This window comes from Leptonotus elevatus, chromosome 1 (genome assembly GCF_054856555.1).
Source record: "Leptonotus elevatus isolate MCC_2025b chromosome 1, RoL_Lele_1.0, whole genome shotgun sequence".
NCBI classification, from domain to species: domain Eukaryota; kingdom Metazoa; phylum Chordata; class Actinopteri; order Syngnathiformes; family Syngnathidae; genus Leptonotus; species Leptonotus elevatus.
In genome coordinates, this window is record NC_141239.1 from 23,684,753 (window position 1) to 23,697,499 (window position 12,747).

Genomic DNA, 12,747 nt, shown 5'->3' on the forward strand with positions numbered 1-12,747 from the left:
ACCGCACCTCACAGTTTAGACAGACAGACAGTCAGAGAGACAGCTAGATAGATAGATAGATAGTCAGTCGTCCAATGAGGATGACGGTGCGTGACATCAACTGCAACTACAACAAATTTAGCCGTGTATATAATGTGCATGATGTTTAAATAGTGAATTGGTGGGAGGAAGATTTGTTTGGAAGGTGTAACTCACATTATGGTTGTAGGCTAGTGGGCTAGCTAGCAAGAAGCTACAGCGCGTAGCATACCGCTGTACTCTCAGCTCAAACATTCGCTCCGAGTAAGTTCCAGTAAATACCGGTCGCCATTTCCCCCTCCTGTCCGTGAAGCTTTTTTAAACTGCCCGCGTGTGGGCACGCGCTCTCCCTCACTCTGTCCTCTCTCTCTGTCCGCACTCTCTCTCATCGTAGAAATTGTAATCCCTCGAAGTAATCCCCATTTTTAATAAATATACCTGTAATCTGATTACATGTTTTTTCCTGTAACTGTAATGGAATACAGTTACATTTTTTTTGTAATCTGTAGACGTAACGGCGGTAAATGTATTCCGGGGTTTAAAATCAAATTTCCATCTTTCCTCAAATGCAGCATTTTTTCTCCTCAGTGAAACGACGCTCTCCGCTGATTCAAAAGCTTTGGACTTACTTTGGATCGTTGTAATTTGATTTATGAGGATTATTTTGATTGAAAATGTGATAAAAAATATTGTTTGACTACTAAAACAATATGCCTGTTGTATGCTAGTCACAGGAAAAAGCAATACAATACTCCATTGAAATGAAACGTTGCATTGTGGAAGGAGCAGAATGTTTGGAATTATCAATACAAATAACACTATATGGGAAAAAAAGTGTAATGTGTGAAAAAAATAATGATGCAACAAGAAATATGTAACTATAAAAAAAGTGGTGATGTGTGTGTCCCTACATCATCATTTTCAGGAAGTAAAAAAAACAAAAAAAACATAGCAAGCAAATTGGTGTTTTATTGATCTGTTAACTAGAAATGACATTGTCAATTATGCTAATAGTTTAATGTAGGCTACATGATTATTTAACGGAATAGCTTCCTTTGCTCATTTGCTTAGAGCTGAGTAAGTGAATCTCATGAAGCCTATTGTTGGAAAAGTCTTTAATTTGACAGTTGAGGTTTGACGCTCGACAAGATTCAGCCAGAGTGGAAAGTATGCGTCTTGGGCAGGAAGGATGACTAATGAGCTCCGATGAGGCCGCCATGAGGTGGGCGGAGGAAGGAGCGCTTTCATTGTTATTGGTTTTGAGTTGTCATTAGGCGCACTGAAGGGGGTTATTCCTCGACTACGGAAGGGGCTTTAATGACAAACTTTCATTTCACACCTCCTGTCTGTGCGTAAATGACTCATGATTCTCATTGTAGGCAGCTGATGTGGATGTAATCCACTCACGTGCAACAACCTTTGGTACACTTGCGTAGTCAGGCTGATGAATAGCATGTTCATCACAGTAATAATACAGTGAATGTTTGAAAACAAACAATACATGCAGACAGACAAACTAACAATATTTAGACATATATGCTTTCTCCTCTGAGACAGCAAATATTACTGCAGCTTCATGAAACACAGTAGACAATTTTTTTTTTAAATAAATGGATTTAATAAAAAAAAAAATTATCTGAAAAAATATGTTAAAGATTGCCTCTTAGTGGGCATTTCAATATACAATCATCCCTATAAAAATCAGTAATAGCAGATCGTGGCACGGGAACTGCGATATAGTGGGAAATCACTGTGACTAAACACACGTATCTATGGATATACAGTACTGTGAAGAAGCATATGCGCTCTTCTCAAAATCATACTTTTTTGCTGTTTCATCAAATAAATGTAAATATCAGACATGGGGATTTAGTGAGGGCAAAAATGTCTAAATATGTGGCTTTCACTGATAACATCCAAGCATGATTACCACCTGTTCAATCAAGAGACCGCCTAAGTCGAACCTGTCCAACAAAATAAAGCCATCCAAAAGATCTCCTGATCCAAAGAAATAGATTTTTTTATCAGTTCCTGAAAGTGAAACAAAGCCATTCCTAAGCTTTCGGACTCCAGCGAATCATGCTGAGATCCATTATAAACAAATTACGAAAGCATGCAACACCTATGGTGAACCTACACAGGAGTGGCCGGCTGACACAAATGACCCCAAGAGCACAGCAACAACTCATCCAGTAGGTCACAATGGAACCCAGGATAACATGTAACGAAATGCTGGCCTCCCCGAACTCTGTTCAGGTCAGCGTCAAGTTCCAAGGCCACGACTGACCAAGCAGAATATAAAGGCTTGCCTTATTATTGCAAGACTTTTTGGAGAATATTCTGCAGACTGACAAAGTCAAAATGGAACTTTTTGGAAGGAAGGTAGATGTAACACAGCATTTCAGAAAAACTAGATCATAGCAACAGTCAAACTTGGTGGTGCTAGTGTGATGGTCTGGGGCTGCTTTGCTACTTCAGGACCTGGACGACTTGCTGTGAATGATGCAATTATGAATTCTGCTTTTTTTCAAATCAAATAGAATCCTGAGGGAGGATGTTCAGCCATCAGTTCATGACCTCAAGCTGAAGCGCACTTGAAATCCGCAGCAGGTCAACGATCCAAAAGACACCAGAAAGTCAACTTCTGGGTGACTTAAAAAAAAAAGAAGAAGAAGAAGAAGACTGTTTTGGAGTTGTCAAAGTTGAAGTCCAGGCCATTCATGCTCAAAAAGCCTCCAGTATTGCTGAATTAAAGCCATTCTTGAATGAGTGGGCCAAATTATAGCTTTGAATATATATTTTTCCTCCCTTAATAAAGCCACCATTTAAAAATAGAATTTTGTATTTACCTGGGTTCTCTTTGTCTGATATGAAAATTTGTTTAATGATCTTAAACATTAAAGTGGGTAAACTATGCAAAAAAAAGTAAGAATTTGAGAAGAGGGCAAATCATTTTTCACTGCACTGTAACAAAACAATAAATAAATACAATATAAATATCTGAGGTCAATCAGCAATTGAACAATTCACACCATAATATTCTGACTCATTATTATAACACATTTTCTGTATACTAAATAAAGAAATCAAATGTCAAGTATAACTAAAAGCTGCTGGTTTTTTTTGTTCCATCACAAACAAGAGCGTACATTTTCCATTCAAGGAAAAAAATCCCTGCATAAAGAAAAGAAGAATTGTAGTGATGGTGGAAAAACTTCTTGTATTTGTTTCTTATATATATAAACCATTAGAAAGAAATTAAATGTTTTGTTCAGTTGAAAATCTGTTGCTGTGGGACAATTGGACCAGCAATGTAAGAAGGCAGTAACAGATTGAAGTTTATACAATCAAGATTTTTATCGTACCTTTAGGGTGAATGTTACCATTTGGCGCAGCAGCTTCTGTGACACTTAAGGCCTGAACATGTAGATGACATCCAGGTGAGTGACAGCTTCCGCGCAGTCCACATTCACACCGGATGAGCTGATGGTGACCTGCAGCTTCTCTTCCCCGGCAGACAGCTCCTCCACCTTGGCCAGGACGCCCGTGCTGCAGGTGTCGGCGTGGACGCTGCTCTGCAGGAGGACTCGGGCGCCGCGCTTCAGGCTCACGGTTGCTTGCTGTGCGGCCTCTCTGCATGAGGACAGGGTCACCCGGAGGCTAAGGAAGTAATAGCCGTCCTTCATGACGGCCAGAGTTTCCCCCGACTCGGACATCAGGTCTGCGTTCGGACGCTTTGCCAGCCATTCGATTGCTTTGCCCGCTGCGGGAGATAGCAGTTACAAAATTGCCATGGCAACCATAGATCACAACGTCATGATTTAGGATAACCTCCGTTAATAAAAAATAAAGGCAGAAATAACTTGAATCTGACAAAAGTATAATAGATTAAAAAATAATAATAATGAAAATAAACCCAAAGAAAATCAGCCATTGCTTTCAAATTGTGGAGAATTATTATTATTTTTTAACTCATACAACACAGGCCTGGATAAAAATGATAGTATCCCTACAAAAGATTGAAAATAATTGGACCAGAGGGACATGTACAACCAAGGGGCACCTTGAATTAGCATTACAGCTGTCTTCAAACTTGTCGTTTTTCAGATACAATCGTGGTCACGGAACAGAGCAAACTTGTATCGCAAGGCAGCACTTTACAATTCAAACAATATACAAGGCTATGCTACGGCTAGCACTTCAACACTTCATAAGTCTTCTTGGTTTTAAGTGTGATGCTACTGCCAGGCTTGGGGAGTAACGGAATACATGTACCGCCGTTACGTAATCAGATTGCAATTTTTTAAAAACTGTATTCCATTACAGTTACAGGAAAAAACATGGAATCAGATTATAGGTACATTTATTAAAAATGGGGATTACTTAGAGGGATTACAATTTCTACGATGAGAGAGAGTGCGAAAGAGGGACAGAGCGAGAGAGAAAGAGAGAGAGGGAGGGAGGCACAGAGCGGGACCGTTGCTACATGTCGGGGAGGTGAGGACGAACAAACTGACTAGTCGCGTCCTCCACACACGGGCAGTTTGAAAAAGCTTCACGGACGGGAGGAGGAAATGGCGACCGGTATTCACTGGAATTTACTCAGAGCGAAAGTTTGAGCTGAGAGTCCAGCGGCATGCTACGCGCTGTAGCTTCTTGCTAGCTAGCCCGCTAGTCTACAACCATAATGTGAGTTACACCTTCCAAACAAATCTTCCTCCCACCAATTCACTATTTAAACATCATACACAACATATACACGGCTAAACTTGTGACTGGGATAAAAGTTCGTTTTGCAGTTGATGTCACGCATCGTCATCCGCATTGGACGACTGGCTATCTATCTATGAGGTGTGGTTGCTTTCAGTGACAGTTCGAAAACAGTCTATGGCCTTCAATCAATCAATCAATCAATCAATAGCCTACATGTTTTGTAATTACACTAGGCTTTTTGCTATTTGTAGGTTGCCCGGGTCCCTTTCACCCGCAAATAGCAGCGGCACATATTTATTTTTATTTTGTTTTCATGAGCATACTCAATATTGGAGTAATCCAGCTACATTACTTTAATATTATAGTATTCAGATTACGTTACTAACTACATTTTTTAGCAGGTAACTTGTAACTGTAATGGATTACATTTTAAAGGTAACCCTCCCAACCCTGGCTACTGCAAATGTTATACTAATATCTACATCTAAGGAGAGCCAAAGAGCAAATATGCAGTATTGTAGTCGTTGTTATTGAAGATGAAAGAACAGTCTATCAACTTTTTGTCAAACAAAAATGCAGAGATGATAACGACAAAAGTGGATGTCTGTGAAGGTGTTGGTTCAAATTGAAATGGTTCAGGCTTTAACATAGAATTGTGGTGGTGACTTTTTCCTGTTACCTCTGACAGCTGTATAGGTGAGCATTCTGCCTTCACCCCACTGAGGCGCCGCTTCCAGAGGAGACTGTCAAAGGAAGATCACATCTATTACGACTTGACACGTCTTTAAAAAAAAAAAAAGTGAGGCTGAGCGAGTCCAACGCTTCAACCGAACAGTGAGAGCGTAGCGCTGTCATTTCCCAGAAGAAGGCGATGACGTGAGAGTTGAGCAGGGAGGGGGTTAGGCTCTTTGAAATGACATAAGCACAGGAAGACAGGAAGCAGTTGAGGCGGTGCCGGGCTGCCAAAATTCAAGACAGATGGTGCGTGGGTATACGTTATGTGACATCTTCAAGCTTGACATCAGCAAAATGAAAGCTGAAATAGGAGCCAACGATTATCTTACCGAATGGTTACTCTTGAACGGCATCAGGTCATGTGATGCTTCATTCATCTGCTTCTGCGAAAGCACAGAAAATCGGAATAATCAAAGCGCCTTGATTGAAACAGCAAACAGTCATGTTGATATAATAAAGCGCAAGACAATGTGGTGGCATTCATTCCACTGCGGTTTTAGGAAGTGTTCCTTTTCGTTTTTCGAGATATCTAGTTGTGCTGGACTAGAATTACTTGGCATTGCAATTCATGCAGTTAGGACACTGACACACATCACAACTCAACTTTATTTATAGAGCCCTTTGAAACAACTACCGCTGTTTTCTTAAGATGGAACGCAGGGGCAGCAGATACAATAAAAACAGCAATGGCCCCAGAGTTGAACCCTGTGGAACACCATATGTTACATTATACAAAGTATATGCAAATTCATGTTGCACATATTCGTCCGTTCACTTTCTTTTTTTGCTCGATATGGTTAGTATGACAGAATTAAAATAATAATGAAATCACCCGATGTACTATCACAACAGTCACAAATTGACTACTAAGTGCACCAAATTATCGTAGCATTATCACCAGCAGCTAATGATGGCCAAGCGGGGTGTGTCATCATCAGTCAAATGAGTCGGGTGTGTGACTTCACCTCCGCCAAACTCTGAGACTGACTCACCAAAAACCATTGCTTCAGAATGAATCAAGTTTTATGATGGAGTGGATTATTTCTTTTTTGTCTATATGTGCCCTGTGCTTAGCTGGTGACCAGTCCAGGGTCTATCCCACCCAAAGTCAGCTGGGAGAGGCTCCAGCTGACCCACAACCCTAATTTGGCCAAGTACCACAGAAAATAGACTTTAAAGGCCTACGCTGTACTGAAAAAAAATCAGGGCAATAGTAAAATATTCTTATCTAGGCTTTTGTACAGTAGCAAGTAATTCACAATCCAACCAAAGGCAGTTTTTGACATACCACAAGAAGACTGACCGACTGTCTCACCGTGCTGTTGTGCCCCGCGGCTGAGAAGTACAAGATGATCCACGTCACCTGGCTGATGGAGAGGACGGTGGTCCACAGTAGAAGGATGTAGATGAGGGCTTGCTGGGTAGGAGGAGGCATGACGACAAGCCTCAGCCTGGGAACTAAAAGGCACAAAACTAAAAGTGCACGCAATTGCTTCCTGAGCTCACAAAGTGTGTGTTCAGGCTGTCAGCGCACAATGGAATTTACAGTAATGGTACTTTCCCTGCATTTAGTCAAAGTCGTGTCTTGGACCACAAATCTTCACTCAATAACCAGCGAAAGTCACAACTCAAAAATGAATCATCCACTTCCTTATGATGAGTGCCTAGCAAAAAAAAAAAAAAAAAAAAAAAAAACAACAATAAAAAAAAAAGACAACGCTGGATAGGATTTAAAATCAATTGGGTTCCCCTGAAGTGTCTTTGACAGTTGTGACCCACCTTAATCATTGAACGAAAGATGCCAAAGGCATTTTGATATATTTTAAAATCTATAGAATTCTTACTTTGATTTGAAGATATTTGTGTGTGTGTGTGTGTGTGTGTGTGTATGTGTGTGTGTGTGTGTGTGTGTGTGTGTGTGTGTGTGTGTTTTAATGCCATTATGAGCATGAGTTGGCTAGAGAATCTGGATGTAATTCAAAAATTTAGAGGATTCTTGCTCTGGATATTCATAATTAGCTGTTTGAAGACATTTGTGGGTGATTATAAAAAAAAAGATGTACTAGCTTAAATCGAAAGAACCTCATTTTACTTCATGTCATGGACTAGCCATATGATATACTAACGACTTAGCCTAGCCGTTTACCCTGATTCCAATCAGCAGGATTGTTATCAGGCTTATGCAGAGCTTGCTGATGAGCTGATCATATATCAGCTGTGTTGGAGAACGGAAACCTCCAAAACCTCCAACACTCAGCCCTCCAGGACCGGAGTTTGACACCTATGCTTAGTGGTAGTAGGCAAAAAAAAAACTATTTTAGCACAGCAGTTATTTTTAACTGTATAGTACAATATTTGCATTTAATCTTAAGAACAGATTTGTAGTTTATTTGTTTTAATTTTGGCTACAAACTTTGATCGCGAGAACGCCTTCCAGCTTTTCAGGAGAGGAGAGAGGCGAGAACGGCAGCTCCTGGTGTTCCAGGAGTTCCTGGAGGAGTTCCTGGTGAACTTGTATCCATGAGTATTACCTTTAGCCAACAGAGGGCGCGCTCTCTACTACTTGTTTCAATGTCAATGCAGCTTTTTCCACAATGACTTTTTTTTTCAATACCAAATCTTATTGCCAGTCTTGTGGGTCCATGATTATGGTGGTACTTGGCGTTGGTCTACTCTAAAAAGGTTGGGAATCGTTGATTAAGGGATTTGGATCGCTGTATTTACCACTCTTAAACACATGGCGGTGCTGCAGTACCACTAAACGTCCTCAATATGAGCGGGAGAGATTTCTGCTTTTTTTTTTCAGAGCTCACAGCAAACCACAGCTAATAAGCGGACACATATTGTCAAATGGTGTTAAAAAGTAACTCAACAAAGGTTTGATGAGTTAACACCTGAGTTTACTTCAAAGGTGGATTAATTAATTAACTACTTGTCGACTAGAATTCGATGTGGAGTAATTGACTGCATATCTTCCTTAACAATACTGTAACATTACACCCTTGTATGAAGGACGACGCAGTTGATGCTCTTCAGTCACTTTACAACCACTAGCGGTAACTGAACACATATTCATTGAAGAGCTGCTATCGGACACAGCTCGCGTCCAGGCACTCCGCACTCTTGACTGCCTCACTTTTAAGTCAACCTGTCAATATACAGTAGACAAAAACAAACAAATAAAAAACATGCAATTTATTTAGTCTCTTCGATGTACGTGATATGCATGTTTTCAGAATTTGTGTGTGATATAGTACATGTAAAAAGTTTGGAAACAACTTCAAATTGTTTTAATTTATTTTTCCTACATTGTAATTACTACTGAAATCCTCCAGACTATGCAGAAACACATACGAAATCATTTACCAAACTTAAAAATGTGTGTTGTACAGATTCCAGTTTTGCGGTATCGGCGTACCGATACCAAGTTTTTTTTTGTTTTTGTTTTTTTCAACATGAAAAAGCTGCCCTGCCATTGGTTCAGAGCATTCAAGGGCCAATAGGATATCTTGGCTCGGCAAGTAGTGAGCACGTCACACATAAGTGAATGTCGTGCACAAGCGACACACGAGATGCTGCATTCCTATATTAGCGTCGGAAATAATGGTATCGGCATGCTACTTTTTAGTACTTGCTGATGCCAATACTACTGTTTTAACGCAACACTATTAAAAAATGCATTTAAATAAATTTAGGTTTTAGATGAGATTTCAATTGGGTTTAATTGGGTGATTGTAGAGGCCACGTCATCTGCTGTAGCATTCCAATAGGCTACCCTCTTTGTTGGTCAAATTGCCCTTACAAAGAGGTGTGTTTAAGGTCATTGCCATGATGTCATGGGAGCAGAACATGCAAACCAGATGGGATGGCATGTAGTTGCAGACTGCTGCGGTAGCCATGTGGGTTAAAAGGGAAGTCACCCCAATTTTGTTTATTATTTTTTACAATAATTTGTATGTGCTACCACTAGTCTAAATATAGTATTCTGATAAATAGGGATGTTTGATAGCACTTTTTTTTTTTTTTTTTTAGACCAACACCGCTATGATACTCAATACCGATACCAAGTGTCGATATCATTAGTATTTCCATCCATCCATTTTCTTAACCGCTTGTCCCCACAAGGGTCGCGGGGGGCACTGGAGCCTATCCCAGCCAGTTTCGGACAGTAGGCGGGGTACAACCTGAACTGGTTGCCAGCCAATTGCAGGGCACACAGAAACGAACAACCATCCACACTCACAATCATACCTATGGACAATTTGGAGTGTTCAATTAACCTGCCATGCATGTCTTTGGGATGTGGGAGGAAACCGGAGTACTTGGAGAAAACCCACGCAAGCACGGGGAGAACATGCAAACTCCACCCAGGAAGGCAGAAGCCCGGACTCGATCTCACGTCCTCTGTACTGGGAAGCGGACGTGCTAACCAGTCAGCCACCCCCATTAGTACTTATGATACATAAAATTTTCCCCCCCAAAAAAATCACAGATATTTTTTTAAATTACCGATACAGGTGCTCGTCAACAATTTTGAATATTCTCAAAAAGTTGAATAATTTCTGTAATTTCATTCAAAAAGTCAAACTTTCATAGATTATAGATTCAGGGCCCACAATTGAACTGATTTCAAGTATTTATTTGTTTATTTTTACATTATTTTGTCTTCCAGCTCATAAAATCCATGAAAACAGGATGTCAAAAAATTTGAATGTGAAGAAATCACCATGTATACTTCCCAGTCTTTTGCATGAAAAAAAAGATGGATGGATGATATTTTCAAAACGATATGTCAATCTTCAATCATTGCCTGGGGGTCCTGGAAGCCCAGGCTTTCTTGATGCTTGCTGTCAGCTCTTTGTTTTTGGGTCTGGGGGCCCTCATTTTCCTTTTGATAGTACTGCTTCACCTCCGGGCAATGCCACGGCGCATCGAGGCAGTGGTAAAGGCAAAGGGAAACCAACCAACTATTGAAGATTGACATATCGTCTTGAAAATACCCCCCCCCCCCCATGCAAAACACTGGGAAGAATGCATAGTGATTTCTTCACATTATTCAAATTTTTTGACATTCTGTTTTCATGGTATGCTTTATCGAACACATTTGCAGTTATGTGCTTAACAACAAAAAAAAAGGTGAAAATAATAAAATAAATACATAAATAAATCGCCACCCTTTTCTCTGATTACTTTTTTTGGACATTATTGCCATCCTCTGGATGAGCTTCAAAAGGTAGTCACCTCGAAGGGTTTTCCAACAGTTTTTAAGGAGTTCCCAAACGTAAGAATGCCAAAAGTATGCAAAAAAGTAACCAGAGCAAAGGATGGCTATTTTGAAAAATCTATAATATAAAACATGTTTTATACCTGCCTGTTCCTACACCGTTTTGATGCCTTCAGTGAAAATCTACAAAGTAACCAGCCATGAGAAAAAAAGCAAATGCATTGAATAAGAAAGTGGGTCCAAACTTTTGGCCTGTACTGTACTTGAAATCACTTAAGTTGTGAACCCTGAATCTATAATCTATGAAAATTTGACTTTTTGAATGGAATTACGGAAATTATTCAACTTTTTGAGGACATTCTAATTTTATGACGATCACCTGTATATCGCAATTATAGCAAATTTCTTTAAAATTGCTTGAAATGAATAACAATTATATTTTTTCAATTTGCTCACAAAAATCCTTGTGCATAGAGCACACACTAAAATGAATTTAAGTAATTTAGTAATATCTATCATGCTAAGAATTTCTCAAGTTGATTAGTGTGTTATGTTTAATTATATCTTGTTTTGAAATCCATGCTTTTAATTTGGAAGGCTGCTATGTATTGCCGTTTCCTGTTTCACATTCTCGTCATTCATTTCATAGCAATGCAGTAGTCAATGGCGATATAGTGTAACGAACTAAGCGTGTTGTGTGTTCCGGTGTTGCCCGTTCTCTTATGTCCGAGTGTTAGTAAACGCAACACACGTCTTGTGGTGGAAGGAGGTACGTCACGACAACAAGAGCGTGGGCCGATACCAGTATCAATATCCGTCACGAGTACCGATACTGGGAAATGTGTCCTGGTATCAGCCTAATACCGATACCTGGCATGGGTACTTGCCCATCCCTACTGATTAATATTGCGTTTGTGGAATATGTGCAGCAAAATCCACTCGTATTTATCCATCTCAGGGGGCGGTCATTTTGCTACCTGCTGTCAAAAGACAATGACATCACAATTGCTCAGATAATGACTAATCAGCTTCAGAAAACTGGGGAGCCGTGATGGGTCGTTGCCTGAGCCCTGAGCAACTGTGATTCCATTTTCAGCTGACAGAAAGTGGCAAAATGGCTGCCCCCTGAGATGGCTAACAACGAGTGGATTTCACTGCTCAACTCATATTCCACAAATACAATATTGTGTTTAGACGAGTGGGGCTCCATAGAAGATAATATTGTAAAGAAACCATTTGAAAATCCCAAATTTGGTTCCACTGTTCTAATGTCCATCGTTTGTGTCCCTTGGTCCAATCACTTCTCTTCTTCTTGTTTTTCTTCCTTAGTGGTTTCTTTGCAGTACTGCAATTTGAGCATAGATGAATAGAGCAAGATTCCAGACTCACACATTATTGTCTGATCAGTTGACAGTTATTCACTTATCCTGTGCAACAGAGGTAACCCTGAGCCTTCCTTTCCTGGGGCAGTCCTGGTGAGAGCCAGTTTCATCATAATGTTAGATGGTCTTTCTGACTCTACCTGGGGATACTTTCTATTTCAAAGTTCTGGACATTTTTGACCTTCGTTTTTTAAAGTGATATGACAAACTGTAATTTTTCTTTGCTTTGTTGAGTAGTTTGTGCCATAACATAGATTACAACAATATTCACCTGGTTCCTAACTCGACCTCTTCACAACACATCGGATGGCCTCAAACACATAAGAGGTCAAGAAATTCAAGTTATTAACACTTGATAATGCACAGCTGTGTCATAAAGCTTCATCCACATAAGATGACTGAGAAAATACAAAGATGTAATCTAAATTTGTTTGACGTCGATGACTTAAATACTAATCTCCCAGGATTCAGGACATTTTAAAACAATGAGAAAACCCCCCTGTGAATTAGAGGCCTGGCGTTGGGTCCAAAACTTTGACTGGCATTGTATACTGTAGATATCTATGTATGTAAAAGTATTTCGTCTTGAAAAATGTAGATTTGTTTGTGATTGACATGTCTTTTCATTCCACTGACTTGAAAGTACGTGTACCTAATGGAGTGTCCTCCAGTTTG

At 39.9% G+C, this 12,747-nt stretch overlaps 1 protein-coding gene across 1 annotated transcript; it reads right to left on the bottom strand.

The window, feature by feature from the left end:
* Positions 1-3,321: 3,321 nt before the first annotated feature.
* LOC147181314 (uncharacterized) lies at positions 3,322-7,348 on the bottom strand. Its single transcript, XM_086090563.1, has 4 exons — positions 6,770-7,348; positions 5,796-5,843; positions 5,411-5,474; positions 3,322-3,781 (listed from the first exon to the last, which is right to left on the bottom strand). Exons 1-4 carry the CDS (start codon positions 6,899-6,901, stop codon positions 3,429-3,431), a joined length of 597 nt encoding a protein of 198 aa, XP_085946689.1. The 5' UTR covers positions 6,902-7,348; the 3' UTR covers positions 3,322-3,428.
* Between the last annotated feature and the right edge of the window lie 5,399 nt (positions 7,349-12,747).

Coding starts and splice junctions, on each gene's coding strand:
- LOC147181314 (XM_086090563.1), bottom strand. CDS start 6,901: ATGCCTCCTCCTACCCAGCAAGCCCTCATCTACATCCTTCTACTGTGG. Junction 5,475..5,795: donor CGTTCAAGAGTAACCATTCG/GTAAGATAATCG, acceptor TTCCTTTGACAG/TCTCCTCTGGAAGCGGCGCC. Junction 3,782..5,410: donor CACCTATACAGCTGTCAGAG/GTAACAGGAAAA, acceptor TATCTCCCGCAG/CGGGCAAAGCAATCGAATGG.